The sequence below is a fragment of the Plecotus auritus genome, assembly GCF_963455305.1.
Source record: "Plecotus auritus genome assembly, chromosome: 1".
NCBI lineage: Eukaryota > Metazoa > Chordata > Mammalia > Chiroptera > Vespertilionidae > Plecotus > Plecotus auritus.
The window spans coordinates 146,422,838-146,434,988 of NC_137770.1; the positions used below are offsets into that span (position 1 = coordinate 146,422,838).

At 35.4% G+C, this 12,151-nt stretch overlaps 1 protein-coding gene across 1 annotated transcript in view; it reads right to left on the reverse strand.

The window, feature by feature from the left end:
* Positions 1-12,151, reverse strand: part of MALRD1 (MAM and LDL receptor class A domain containing 1) — a gene marked incomplete at its 5' end in the record, with an annotated part of 676,620 nt that overhangs the window by 377,430 nt on the left and 287,039 nt on the right. The window contains one exon of the mRNA XM_080679375.1: positions 8,134-8,425. Coding sequence (XP_080535501.1) covers positions 8,134-8,425 — 292 coding nt within the window. The remainder of the gene's footprint in view (positions 1-8,133; positions 8,426-12,151) is intronic.

Genomic DNA, 12,151 nt, shown 5'->3' on the forward strand with positions numbered 1-12,151 from the left:
TAACCAAAGATCCGGGACCCCTGAGGGAGATTTTGGAGAGCTGGTTTTGGTCTGATCCCCACAGGGCAGGCCCAGGGACCCCACCAGAGCACGAATCTGTGCACCAGACCTCTAGTGTTTACATAAACAAACTCAGTAGTAAATCCCTAGATGACATATTCTAAGGGCTCTTCAACTATTTTATTTTTAAATCTGCCTCTTCAAAGCCAGATATCCTTGGTCAAAATGTTGCATCCTTTTATTTTCTCTTACATTCTAATCTCTTTTTTACGTGTCATGTTTTCCTCTCCACAATTTTCTCAAGTTCTAGGGGCTTTTGTTGTTAACATTAAGCAAAATATGGCTACATAGAGAAGACATGGGAGAAACATACTCAGGACAAATGCAAAATGAAATAATGGCTCACAGGACATTTGTTGCTGTGATGCTTCTGTTAACCATAGCAATGTCCATGATCAGCAGGCTCTGTATTGCCACTGCATGAAATTTTCAAAACCTTTTTGTCTACCAGCTGTATTTGCAATAAACTTGAGAATTTTTTCCATATAATATATTGTTTAAACAGTACTCTACTGATTTTGAGGCGATATAAATATATTTTCCAATATAATTATTAGCCCTAACTCCCCAGAAAACAAAGAAGAGATACATGCATTCTATGAATTTGAGTATTAAAACCAAGAGGTATTCTACTTGGAAAACATTAACTTGGAAAACATTCTGAGGAGTATGTCTATATTTAAAAATTAACTTATTTCCTCTCCCCACCCATACCATACCCAATCAAGTCATCAACTTTTGTGAATTTTAGTACTATTTCTTGTTTATTATAAGAAATATTAGAGGCCCGGTGCATGGATTCATGCACCCATGGGGTCCCTCGGCCTGGCCTGTGGGCATCCCCCAAGGGGTCCTGGATTTCGAGAGGATGCAGGCCAGGCCGAGGGACCCCACTGGTGCACAATGGGGGTGGGAAGGCTCCAGGGCATGTCTGGCCCATGTTGCCCAAACCCAATCAGCCGGACCCCAGTAGCAAGCTAACCTACCAGTCAGAGCATCTGCCCCTTGGTAGTCAGTGCACATCATAGGTACCAGTCAAATGGTCGAACAGTCAAATGGTCAAATGGTCGAATGGTCACTTAGGCTTTATATATATATATATATATATATATATATATATATATATATATATAGAAAGTAAAATCAGCAAATTTACTAATTGCATATTTTGGGGTTTTTGTGAGAGCAATTCCTTTGAAGAGAAATAGGGGCAGAAAGGATCTAAAATATTTCTTTGAGCAACGAATGAAATGTCACAAAGGAAAACCAAGTAGATACTATGCTTTTAACAAATTTCAACTTGTAGTTTAATTTTATAATCCCTCCAGTAGGAGTGGCAGAAAAAAAGAAAACTGAAAACCAACTATCGGCTAATTATTTTAAAAAACATATATATCTCAATTATGTTTTCAAATCACTTGGAAGTAAATTAAATAATCCCATTTTTACAGATAAGAAAGGTGAGAATTAAAGAGGTTAAGTAGACCAGGTGACTGATTTCATAGGTAGTAATCAGTACAGAGATCCAAGTTCATGTCTTTAAACCTCAAACACATGCACTTTGCACCAAACTTTGTGTAAAGGCTTCACTAAATTACAGAGCCAAGTGCAACCAGCCTTATTTCCCTAACTCAGGACTCTGACTGATTTGCTATGCTGGCATTCTCATAAGTAGATATCAGCCTTTTAAACTTTTGCCAAATATTTCAGGGAAATGAGTGACCTTAGAAGGAGCTAATCCACTCAGCCCTCTTTGCCTTACATATATTTTTAAAGCAAAAGTTGATTACCATGTTATATCCCCAACTATTCTTCTTGAATAACTCATATTTAAAAATAACTGTGGGGACTCAAAACACAACACACACACACACACACACACACACACACACACACAGAGGACTGATTCCCTGACCTCATTATACTAAGAGATTTTTAAAAATACCTGCCAATAAAACAGAGAATCAGATAGTGGCTGAATCTGCATATGAACATTTAGAGAGGAATCTTGGTTGAATTTTTCATATTAAATTTGTTAAACAATAATTTTTATCCATCATCACTTGGTACTTAATAGAATTGCCAACAAAATAAGCTTTTAGAGGTGGAGGGGTTAGGGGATGTGTGAAAAAGGTGAAGGAATTAAGCAAAACAAACTAACAAAAAACCCTCATACATACAGACAACAGTATGGTCATTGCCAGAGGGAAAGGGAGGTGGGGGGAAGTAGGAGAGGAAAAAGGGGAGATAAATGGTGATTAAAGAAACTTAACTTGGGGTGCTGAACAGACAACACAATATTACAGATGATGTATTATAGAACTGTATGCCTGAAACCTATATAATTTTATTAACCAATGTCATCCCAATAAATTAAAATAAAGTTTTAAAAAGAGGCACTTTTTATGAATGTATTTTTTCACTCTTACTTATGTTCATATCACCCAATATACTTAACAGTGGAAAAAATTGAAGCTTCCTTCCTAAAATTAAATAAATAAATAAATAAATAAATAAATAAATAAACAAACAAACAAACAAACAAACAAACTCACTCTTAAATATAACCCTGGGAAATTAATAATAATATAACTAATTTGCTTATTTGCAAATTAGCAAATTAGTTATATTATTATAACTAATAATAATAGTTATAATAATATAACTATTATTATAACTATTTGGGTCTTATTTGGTTCATTAGAATCACTGATTTCAGATTAAGTTCAATTGCATTTTCATAAATATATATGTTTTGTCTCCCCTTGTCTTTTCAATTTTAAGCTATTCTTAATGGAGATGTTAGCCTACATACCTGAATATAGATGACAAGTCTTCATGAACTGGAGTGACTTTCAAAACTTTAATAAATGTGAACATAACCTTATTACCCTTCTTCAAACTGTGAAAGTTTCAAGTTAAGTGTTTTAGCAGTAATAAGAAATTAATATTTATTAAACATTTCAAAGATACACACATACATATTATTCATTATTTCAAAATAAATTAGAGACATTATCAATAAATGATAAAATTGAATGATTATAATGTAATATAAAATAATTACATGCTTGTGGTCTCTGCAAGAAAAATAATTTTGTCAAAACAAATGGTAGAAAAACATGTTTTAATAAAAATGTGAATAATGGAGACTTACTTTCAAATGGCTACACTGCCTAAGGAATAATGATAAAGGTGCTCCAAAATATAGCATAATATAAAATGAGATTATTTTATTGAATAAGTGCTTACATTATGCCCGCCATGAAACTAGACAAATTACATAGGCAATTACCTCTTTTTATTCATAAGAACCCAAGAACCTAAGAAATAGGTGATGATCTATTGGCTTTAGAGATGAGGAAACTGAGTCTCAGAGTTGTGCAGCATGCAGTTAGTAAGAAGGAAGTCTGAGTATGTAGTCCACTAGAATATGATACTTGTGCTTTCATATTTGGCCCTGGGTATATTTCTGTGCTTCTATTTAAATAAGAATACAACTGCAATTCTTGAGAATTCACAAAATTTACCCTGAAAAATGGAACCCATTGTCAGAGACAGACCTGAAAGTACCCTGTGCTGCCTAGTGGGTGGCCATTAGCCAAGACTGGCTACTAAACAATTGAATTATGGCTAATCCAATTTGAATGTGCTGGCAGGTAAAATACCGTATTTTTCTGTGTATAATACACTATTTTTTTTCTAAAATCATTAGACTGAAAATTAAGGGGCATCTTATACAGGGAAGTCAGCAGAGGAGGGAGCCATGTAGGTGCGTAGCTGCCCATTCCTTGTCAAACAGGCTTCCTACAAACAGGAGCCTTATTGTTATTGACATCAGTTGATGCTGTAATTAGAGGTGGAGGTGGAGAGTGCACAGATGCAACAGGGATCAGAGCATTCTGAGCCCATAAAGATATCAACAAATAAAAAGATAAATATGGATAAGCCATTGTCTTATTCTGCAAATTCAAACTGAATGTAATCAGCTATACAAAAGAGCATGGAAATAGAGACAATTTGGAACCCCTCCCACTGAGTGTATGATCAGACAGTGGAGAAAACAGGAAGAAAAACTCCTCAAGATGCCAAAAAAGAAGAAGGCCTTAAGAGGAAAACCAAAAAAAAATGTTTAAAATATTGATTTCTTAATTAGGGGTTGGAAACGTGGGGGATGTCTCATACACGGAAAAATATGATATACACTGTACTTAAAGGCTTATGAAAACAGGAATGGAAAATACCTTATCATATTTTATATTGCTTTTATGTTGAATAATAGTACTAGTATGTTTAGTTAATAAAATATGTTAAAATTAATTTTAGATTTTTAAACATAATTACTAGAAAATATAAAATTCATACATGGCTTACATGTGTGACTCTCATTATACTTCTGTTAGACCTCCATGATATCAGTGAACTCTGCACGACTTTCATGAACATCAAAGAAAGCAGTTTGGCATTTTATTTGTACAGGGCACCCCAATATATATATTAGAGGCCTGGTGCATGAAATTCGTGCCTGGGGTGGGGGGGCGGTCACTCAGCCTGGCTTACACCCTCTCCATTCCGGGTCCCTCAGGGGATGTCTGACTGCTGGTTTAGGCCCTGCAGGATCGGGCCTAAACTGGCAGTCAGACATCCCTCTCGCAATCCAGGACCACTGGCTCCTAACCGCTCACCTGCATGCCTGTCTGATTGCCCCTAACCACCTCTGCCTGCCTATCTGATTGCCCCTAACTGCTCCACTCTGGCCTGATTGCCCCTAACTGCTCCCCTGCCTGTCTGATCACCCATAACTGCTCCCCTGCCTGCCTGATTGCCCCTAACCACCTCTGCCTTGGCCCCCACCACCACAGCTTTGTCTGGAAGGATTTCCGGAAGATGTCTGGTCTATCTGGTCTAATTAGCGTATTACCCTTTTATTAGTATAGATGATGAAATCATTGCTATTTAGAAATATTTCACATTTAAAGTCTCAACAAAGTTAAGCTTCTCACTTTTACCAAGAGAAAGGCAAATACTGTTGGTTTCTAGAGGTAAGTTAAAAGTATCTCAAATTGTTTATAAGAATGTAAACTCCATACACATTTATTTTTATTTTTCATCTGCTGCATTTGAATGTAGGCATCACAGCTGAGATCGTTTTGAAAACATTAAATCATTTCATCTCAATTTTCAGAATTTTCCAAATAGCATAAATAAAGACATGTGGTGATCATTTTTTTTTGTGTGTGTGTGTTTTACTTTGTGGGTTTTTTTTTGTGTTTTTTTTTTGGGGGGGGGGGGTGCAAGGGCCTCTTTCTACTATAGCCATCCTACCAATTACCATACCTTAAATTAATAAACACTGTACCAGCTTTTTGGGCCTTTATGTTTTTCTTCCTTCTTTTCTTTCCTTCCTTCCTTCTATCCTCTCTTTCTTCCTCTGTTCCTCCCCCCTTTCTTCTTTCCTTCCTTTTTTAAAAAATATATATTTTTCTTGATTTCAGAGTGGAAGGGAGATGGCATGTGCCCTTGACTGGAATCGAACCCGGAACCTTTCAGTCCTCCGACTGATACTCTATCCACTGAGCTGAACCTGCTAGGGCTTTCCTTCCTTTCTTGTTTTTTTTTTTTTTTTTTTTTTTTTTTTTTAATAAAACAGTTTGTTAAAACAAACTAATATTCACCTTAGCTCCGGGTTTCTTTTGTAATATTTTATCTCAGGTACTCTGCTACATGAAGTACCTGCTTCAGCCAAATCCCCCACACAGTTCACTTCCATGGTCTGCATTAAACCATCTCTGCTCTATCTCACACCTTGGACTTGCCCACAGTGCTCTCCCTTCCACATTTATTATCTGGTCCACAGTGCTCACATTTGACTTCTCTGTCCTTGCAAAATGAAGGGCTCTAAGTGTGGTTAGTTCCAAATTTCTAGGCATCCTGTAAAGAAGTCTCAGATTAGATGTTCTCAACTAGAGGCTTTCTTCATCTTCTCTGCATCCTTACAGTGGTTTGTATACTTCTCTTGGCACTTAATTATTCTATCTAATATTAGAGTTATCCAAGGTATTTTCTTAATCCCTCTTACCATTGAGTTACATATCTATATTTTTTTAACTTAAATTCTTTATTGTTGAAAGTATTACAGATGTCTCCTTTCCCCCCCATTGACGACTCCCCACCTGCTCCTGCTCCCCAGTACATGCCCTCACCCCTCCTACTGTCTGTGTCCATTGGTTATGCTTACTAGTATATGCATGAATACAAGCCCTTTGGTTGATCTCTTACCCCTCACCCACTTTCCCCTGCCTTCCCTCTAAAGTTTGATAGTATGCTCGATGCTTCTTTGTCTCTGAATCTATTTTTGTTCATTATTTTATTGATTTCAGAGGGGAAGGGAGAGGGAGAGAGAGATAGAAACATCAATGATGAGAGAGAATCATTGATAGGCTGCCTCCTGCATGTCCCCTACAGGGGATCAAGCCAGCAAACCAGGCATGTGCCCTGACCGGGAATTGAACTGTGACCTCCTGATTCATAGATCAACACTCAACCACTGAGCCATGCCGACCAGGCAGTTAGGTATGAACAGAGATGCTTTTATTTCCCATTCATCAAAAATTTTAATATAATACCTCAAATATCATAAGAATATACAAATAACTCTAGTATTATTAATATGTGCCCTTAATTTGATTAATATATAGTTTGCACCCTTCGTAAATACTTTTTAATTTTTCTTTTGGAAATTAAAAAAAAATAACTTTATTCAAGATTTCACAGATTTATTCCTCTTGCACCCCACTTAGTAGTTGCTCATTAAAGTTTTAGGTGATTCAACATAAAACTTGACTTTCTCACTGCTTAGATGCTATGATATTATTTTTATTATGTTAAAAATTACTATTAAGAAGACCAGACATGTACAAAAGCTAGAATACCTGTCATCCAAACAGCCACACAGATTGGAATAAAAAGCAAAGTTTCCTCAAGGAAGTAGATTAGTCTGAGGTTTCTGAAATGCTTTTGCATTACATTCTTATACTTAATTTTCAACACAGTCTTGAAATGTTTGTCTGTTCTCCTCTATGTTACTCCATATAGTGCTAAAAACATGGTAGGCAAAGAGCCTGTTGGACTAATTAGCAACTGTAATACAGTTACCTAGGAACTTTCTCAACCAATTTAAAATACTCCCTTTGTAATGAATGGGTAAGTAAAGGTAGAAATGGCAATATTACTTATTCCATCCACATCTTAAAAGCAAAAGCAAACACATTTATTCTTTTTAAAGCACTTTTGTTTTCATTAGTTGCAAGAGAAATAATTTAGCTACCAAAGAAACAGCACTTTTATTTTTGATGCTAAACACATGGTTTAAATATTCATATGTGATATTATCAACTGACAAACTTTGCTCCTTTGTCATTTTAATAATACTATTGCATTTATTTTCATCTCATCCCTCTAGTATATTATATAAATTCTTGCTATTGCCACTTCTTACAACATTGTCACTCTATGTTTTATATTGAATATCTACCAACTCAAAATTTTAATATAATTCCTTGGACAAATTACCAAAATATATTTTAGATTAAAAGAGTTTATGGACATATTCAATTATCTAAACTATTTAAGTATGTAAACTCAGCCACTCAAATTAGAGTTGTTGGTCTAAAAAGAATAAAGTAAACAGCATAACCACAGTAGTCTAACTAAAATTAAGTAACTCTGCCCTCAAAGTTCATATATTTTATTGAGTGAATTGATATTTTTTAAATCTTAAATTCTGTATCAGACTGCAAGCAGAGGGTCTTATTTTATTGGTCTAAGAAGAAGTTGACTAAACAGAGAACTCAGGAACTGATAAATATATGGATACTGAAGCTTAGGGAAAATTAGGAAGATAATTTTATAAGAAAAGGCTTGAAAGGTACCTGCATTTTTGGAATACAAAGGATTTTTTTCATTATGGAAGCAGTAGATAACTACTTGTATATGTCATTGCTTTTTATTTCCTTTTTTCCTTCCCAGTTTCTACCCTGTAAAACCACCAAACAAACGCAAGTTGAAGTGTACCTGTTGGAAGAGGCACCGCTAGTTGTTCTTCCAAGGACTGATGGGACGGTAGACAACTCTTCGTAAGCACAATGTCATCCAGTGCAATATCACCGCGGTGTCCTTTCCCAACTCTTCCTTCAAATTTGAGTTGGAAGTCCTCCTCTCCAGACAGTATTAGTTCCTTCCGCTGCCAGAAGTTGCCTTGTTCTACAGTGAGATTAACTAGGAACGTTGTTTTGTTTGAGACTGATACCTGCATCAAGGTGAGTGCCCCAATGCCATTTCCATACATGTGATAATGAAAAATTATCTGTAACCAAGAATAAGAATGTTATATGTAATTAGTACAATTAATTCCATTTTATTTTCAATGATAGTATATTGCCATCTTCGTTAATTCCAGAAAGAAAACTAAATCTACATATCCTATTGTTCTGTGAATACTCTAACACTGAGTACTAGTAAAGTGAGGCCAGCCTTAAATCATATGTTGCTGTATATGGAGGATAGTATAATAAGGATCAAATAGAAATTTAGTTTAAAAAAATGAGCAGAGTTTACTTTCTGTGATTTCTAAATGCAGGATTCATTGATAAACTCTTAACATGACCATCAAAGGAATAAAATATGATTAAAAAGTGATGTGTTATACAAAAAGACTTTTCATGATTAAGAAATAAGAGGGACGAAACACAATCATTTTCAGTCTCATGAAACTTAAATCATTTTCTCCAAAAAGCAGAATCCTTTATTGCTTATTCCACCACATTCTTGCACTTGAAACACATTTTCAGTTCTACAAGATCCTTGAGGCTCCACTATATATATCAAAACCACCAGGACAGCAATTACCCACATTTTACTCAAAATGCTAAAAACATGCTTCAGAAGAGCAGTTTGGGAGTTTTTCCCCCGAGTAAAAATTAATAAACACTTTAATATTTCAAAGATAAATTTGACTAGCTTTTTAGCAATTGTTACATAGAAAGGGAGAGTCAAAAAAATCTGAGAGAAAGAATAGTACAGGTTAGGAACAATAAGAATTCAGAGGGTTGCCGAAACCGGTTTGGCTCAGTGGATAGAGCGTTGGCCTGCGGACTGAAGGGTCCCGGGTTCGATTCCAGTCAAGGGCATGTACCTTGGTTGCGGGCACATCCCCAGTGGGGAGTGTGCAGGAGGCAGCTGATCAATGTTTCTCTCTCATCGATGTTTCTAGCTCTCTATCCCTCTCCCTTCCTCTCTGTAAAATATCAATAAAATATATTTAAAAAAACAAACTCAGGCTTTAAAAAAAAAAAAGAATTCAGAGGGTTTTAAAGCTTTTTTTTCCTTGTCATTTGTATGAATGAGGGAAAACTGTAATGGGGCTTGATCTTCACACACAAAAAGACATTACTGAAACAATAGCATACTCTAGAGAAAGAAAAATGGACGTGTTTAAAGGGTAAAGAATATGATCAAACAATATATGCAATGCATACTTCAAAGAGCATGAAGAATACGTAAGCCCTATTAAATGACTCTACTCAAATTGCCCAGCTGATGGAACTTTCAGATAGTATGCTCCAATCCAAACACATTTCTTCCAATTGTTAAGCAATTAATGTTGGAAAATGTGAGATCTTATGACCCCTGTGCCTTGTCCAAGAAGGTCTGGTGAAACCAAGGTGGCATAACTCCTTAGAGTGAGAAACAAAAGGGGCCGGGCAGACTCTTGGGCAGCACCAACAGGCACGAGAGAAACAATCTGATGGGCACGGCACATGTCTCTCTGGATCCTTTCCAGTCACAGGCGCGGTCCGTTCTCTCATTTGTACAAGAAACATGAAGTGTATGTGTTACAGCACAGTGAACACTTCTCTATCTTCTTGAGACCATTTTCTGAATGATGCCAGTAGGTTATCATGCACAAAAAAAAAAAAAACATCGAAACACCTCCATTTCTACAGAGAACACCTGATGACAACAGAAACTTATCACAGGGCAACCTGAGTGAATAAAAGTCTGCTAAGTACTAAATTCTAAAGAGGCACTTTCACTGAAAATTGTAGTCACTCAGAGGTTTGATCTCTTTCCTCATCAATCTCCATCACCACCACCCATTTCTCAAAAGGAAGAGAAACCTTCAATTTGAGTTTTTCTGCTTGAAGGTATTCCACAAGGTCAAGTGATAGACAGGATTTTTGTGAAAAAATGGGAGGTCATTCTGCTTATCTAATACATATATATTTTTTACATGAAAGACACAATCATTTCCAGCTTGACCTTTCCTTACTTCTTTGTATTTAATCTATATCATAAATATTCATAAAGTAAACCATTCATCATTAATTTTTGACATTTCTTCTAAGCATACTTCATTATTCTCACACAGATGTTTAAAACAGTAGGGACTACAGTTCTGGGACCAGGGAAAACAGAGATGGATGAAATCCTTGGTTACTAGAGAGTGAAAAGAAAAAAATTTTTTGAACATTTTTAGAGAAAGTGTCTAAATAGAAAAGCTTAGAAGTCAACTAGAATTTTATATGTATTTTATGTTTAATTTTTAATTGGCTTTCTAAGACTAGAACTTATTTGTAATTTTCATATATATATTTATAGATACTCAAACTATATAAAGTCTGGTGTGTTTGGGCTTTATTTTTAAGAAAGTATCAAGTAATTTGGAAGACAACAAAAGCAAACAAAATAGACTTGATTAAAAGTCAGATTTCATTGTTAGGCTAATTAAAGTTTAGTATAATTCTGAATCATATATTACATTCATTCTGGACATCTGAGTTATTTTTCTAAAACTCTAATCTGAACATTTCACTTTCTTGCAGAAAAATCTCTGAGACCAGAGTGGCACAACTCCTATCAAATGTGCCTGAAGACATAAAAGAGATGAAATCACTATCTGAGAGTTTACCTATGAATCACCTTAAGCTCAGACAGAAACTCTCCCAAGACAAACTAAAGATTTAACATGCTTTAAGACTGTGACAGTGGTGGGATGTGAAGGTTAGTCAGTATGAAACAGAAGAACAAGCATCGGTAACAGAAGCAGGTACAATTGGGAGCCTGTAAACAATGATTTAATATATCTCCTTCCCAGGGTTAGGGCTCTCACTAATGTGGAGAAAGGTACATGAGAATAATAGAATTTGAAGACATTAAAGAATTAAATCATGCACTGTCTCCCAGCCTGATTCTCTGATCAATTACCAACTTTGTGGATATAATCGGCTTTTCTTTTAGTGCTCAAACTTTGGGGAAACACCAGTCAGAATCATGTGTTCAGATCTTATGAAGATTGCACTTTTCATTGTAAATATAAATAAAGACACAATGATTTATATATCAATCTCTCAAAAGCAAGATTCCTGTGAAGTCATCCCTGAGGGCTTAATTTATATTATATATAATGACAAGTTTAGTTCCTACTGTAGCTGACTTGGTATTTTTGTGGAATAGAAACCATGGAGCAAAAAATAAATAAAGGAAAGTGAAAGATTCTGAAAATACATAGTCATTATATGAGGTTGTTTGGCCGTAAGAGCCACACAACCTTATTTATACTTTTAATACTCTATAAATGTTTTCTTCAAATTTCCACAGCATAGTGGCAAAACCACTGTTTTCTTCCTACCTATATAAGTTATTCTACTTCTCTTTTTTTTTTTTTTCGGGGGGGGGGGGGAGGAAGGTCAAGTTCAGTCTCTCTTTTTCCATGAAGACATCTTCAAACATTTTATTGTACCTCCACCTATCTCATATATATATGTTTTTGTTTATTTATTTTTTTTCTCATGGAGAAATTCTCATAATAGCAATAAGTACTAAACTTCCTGAGTGAAAACAACTGGTATTTTACTCCTTTTGAATTATCCATGGATAATAATCATGAAATTTCCCAATGGTTTCCAAAATTCCAATATTTATGGATTATACCCACAGAATAAATTCTTCCTACAGGTCCAAGTATCCTTCCATCTCATCCTTACTTCACCATCTTTCTTCCTCACATATCCCAAGTTGAATAAATTCAAGC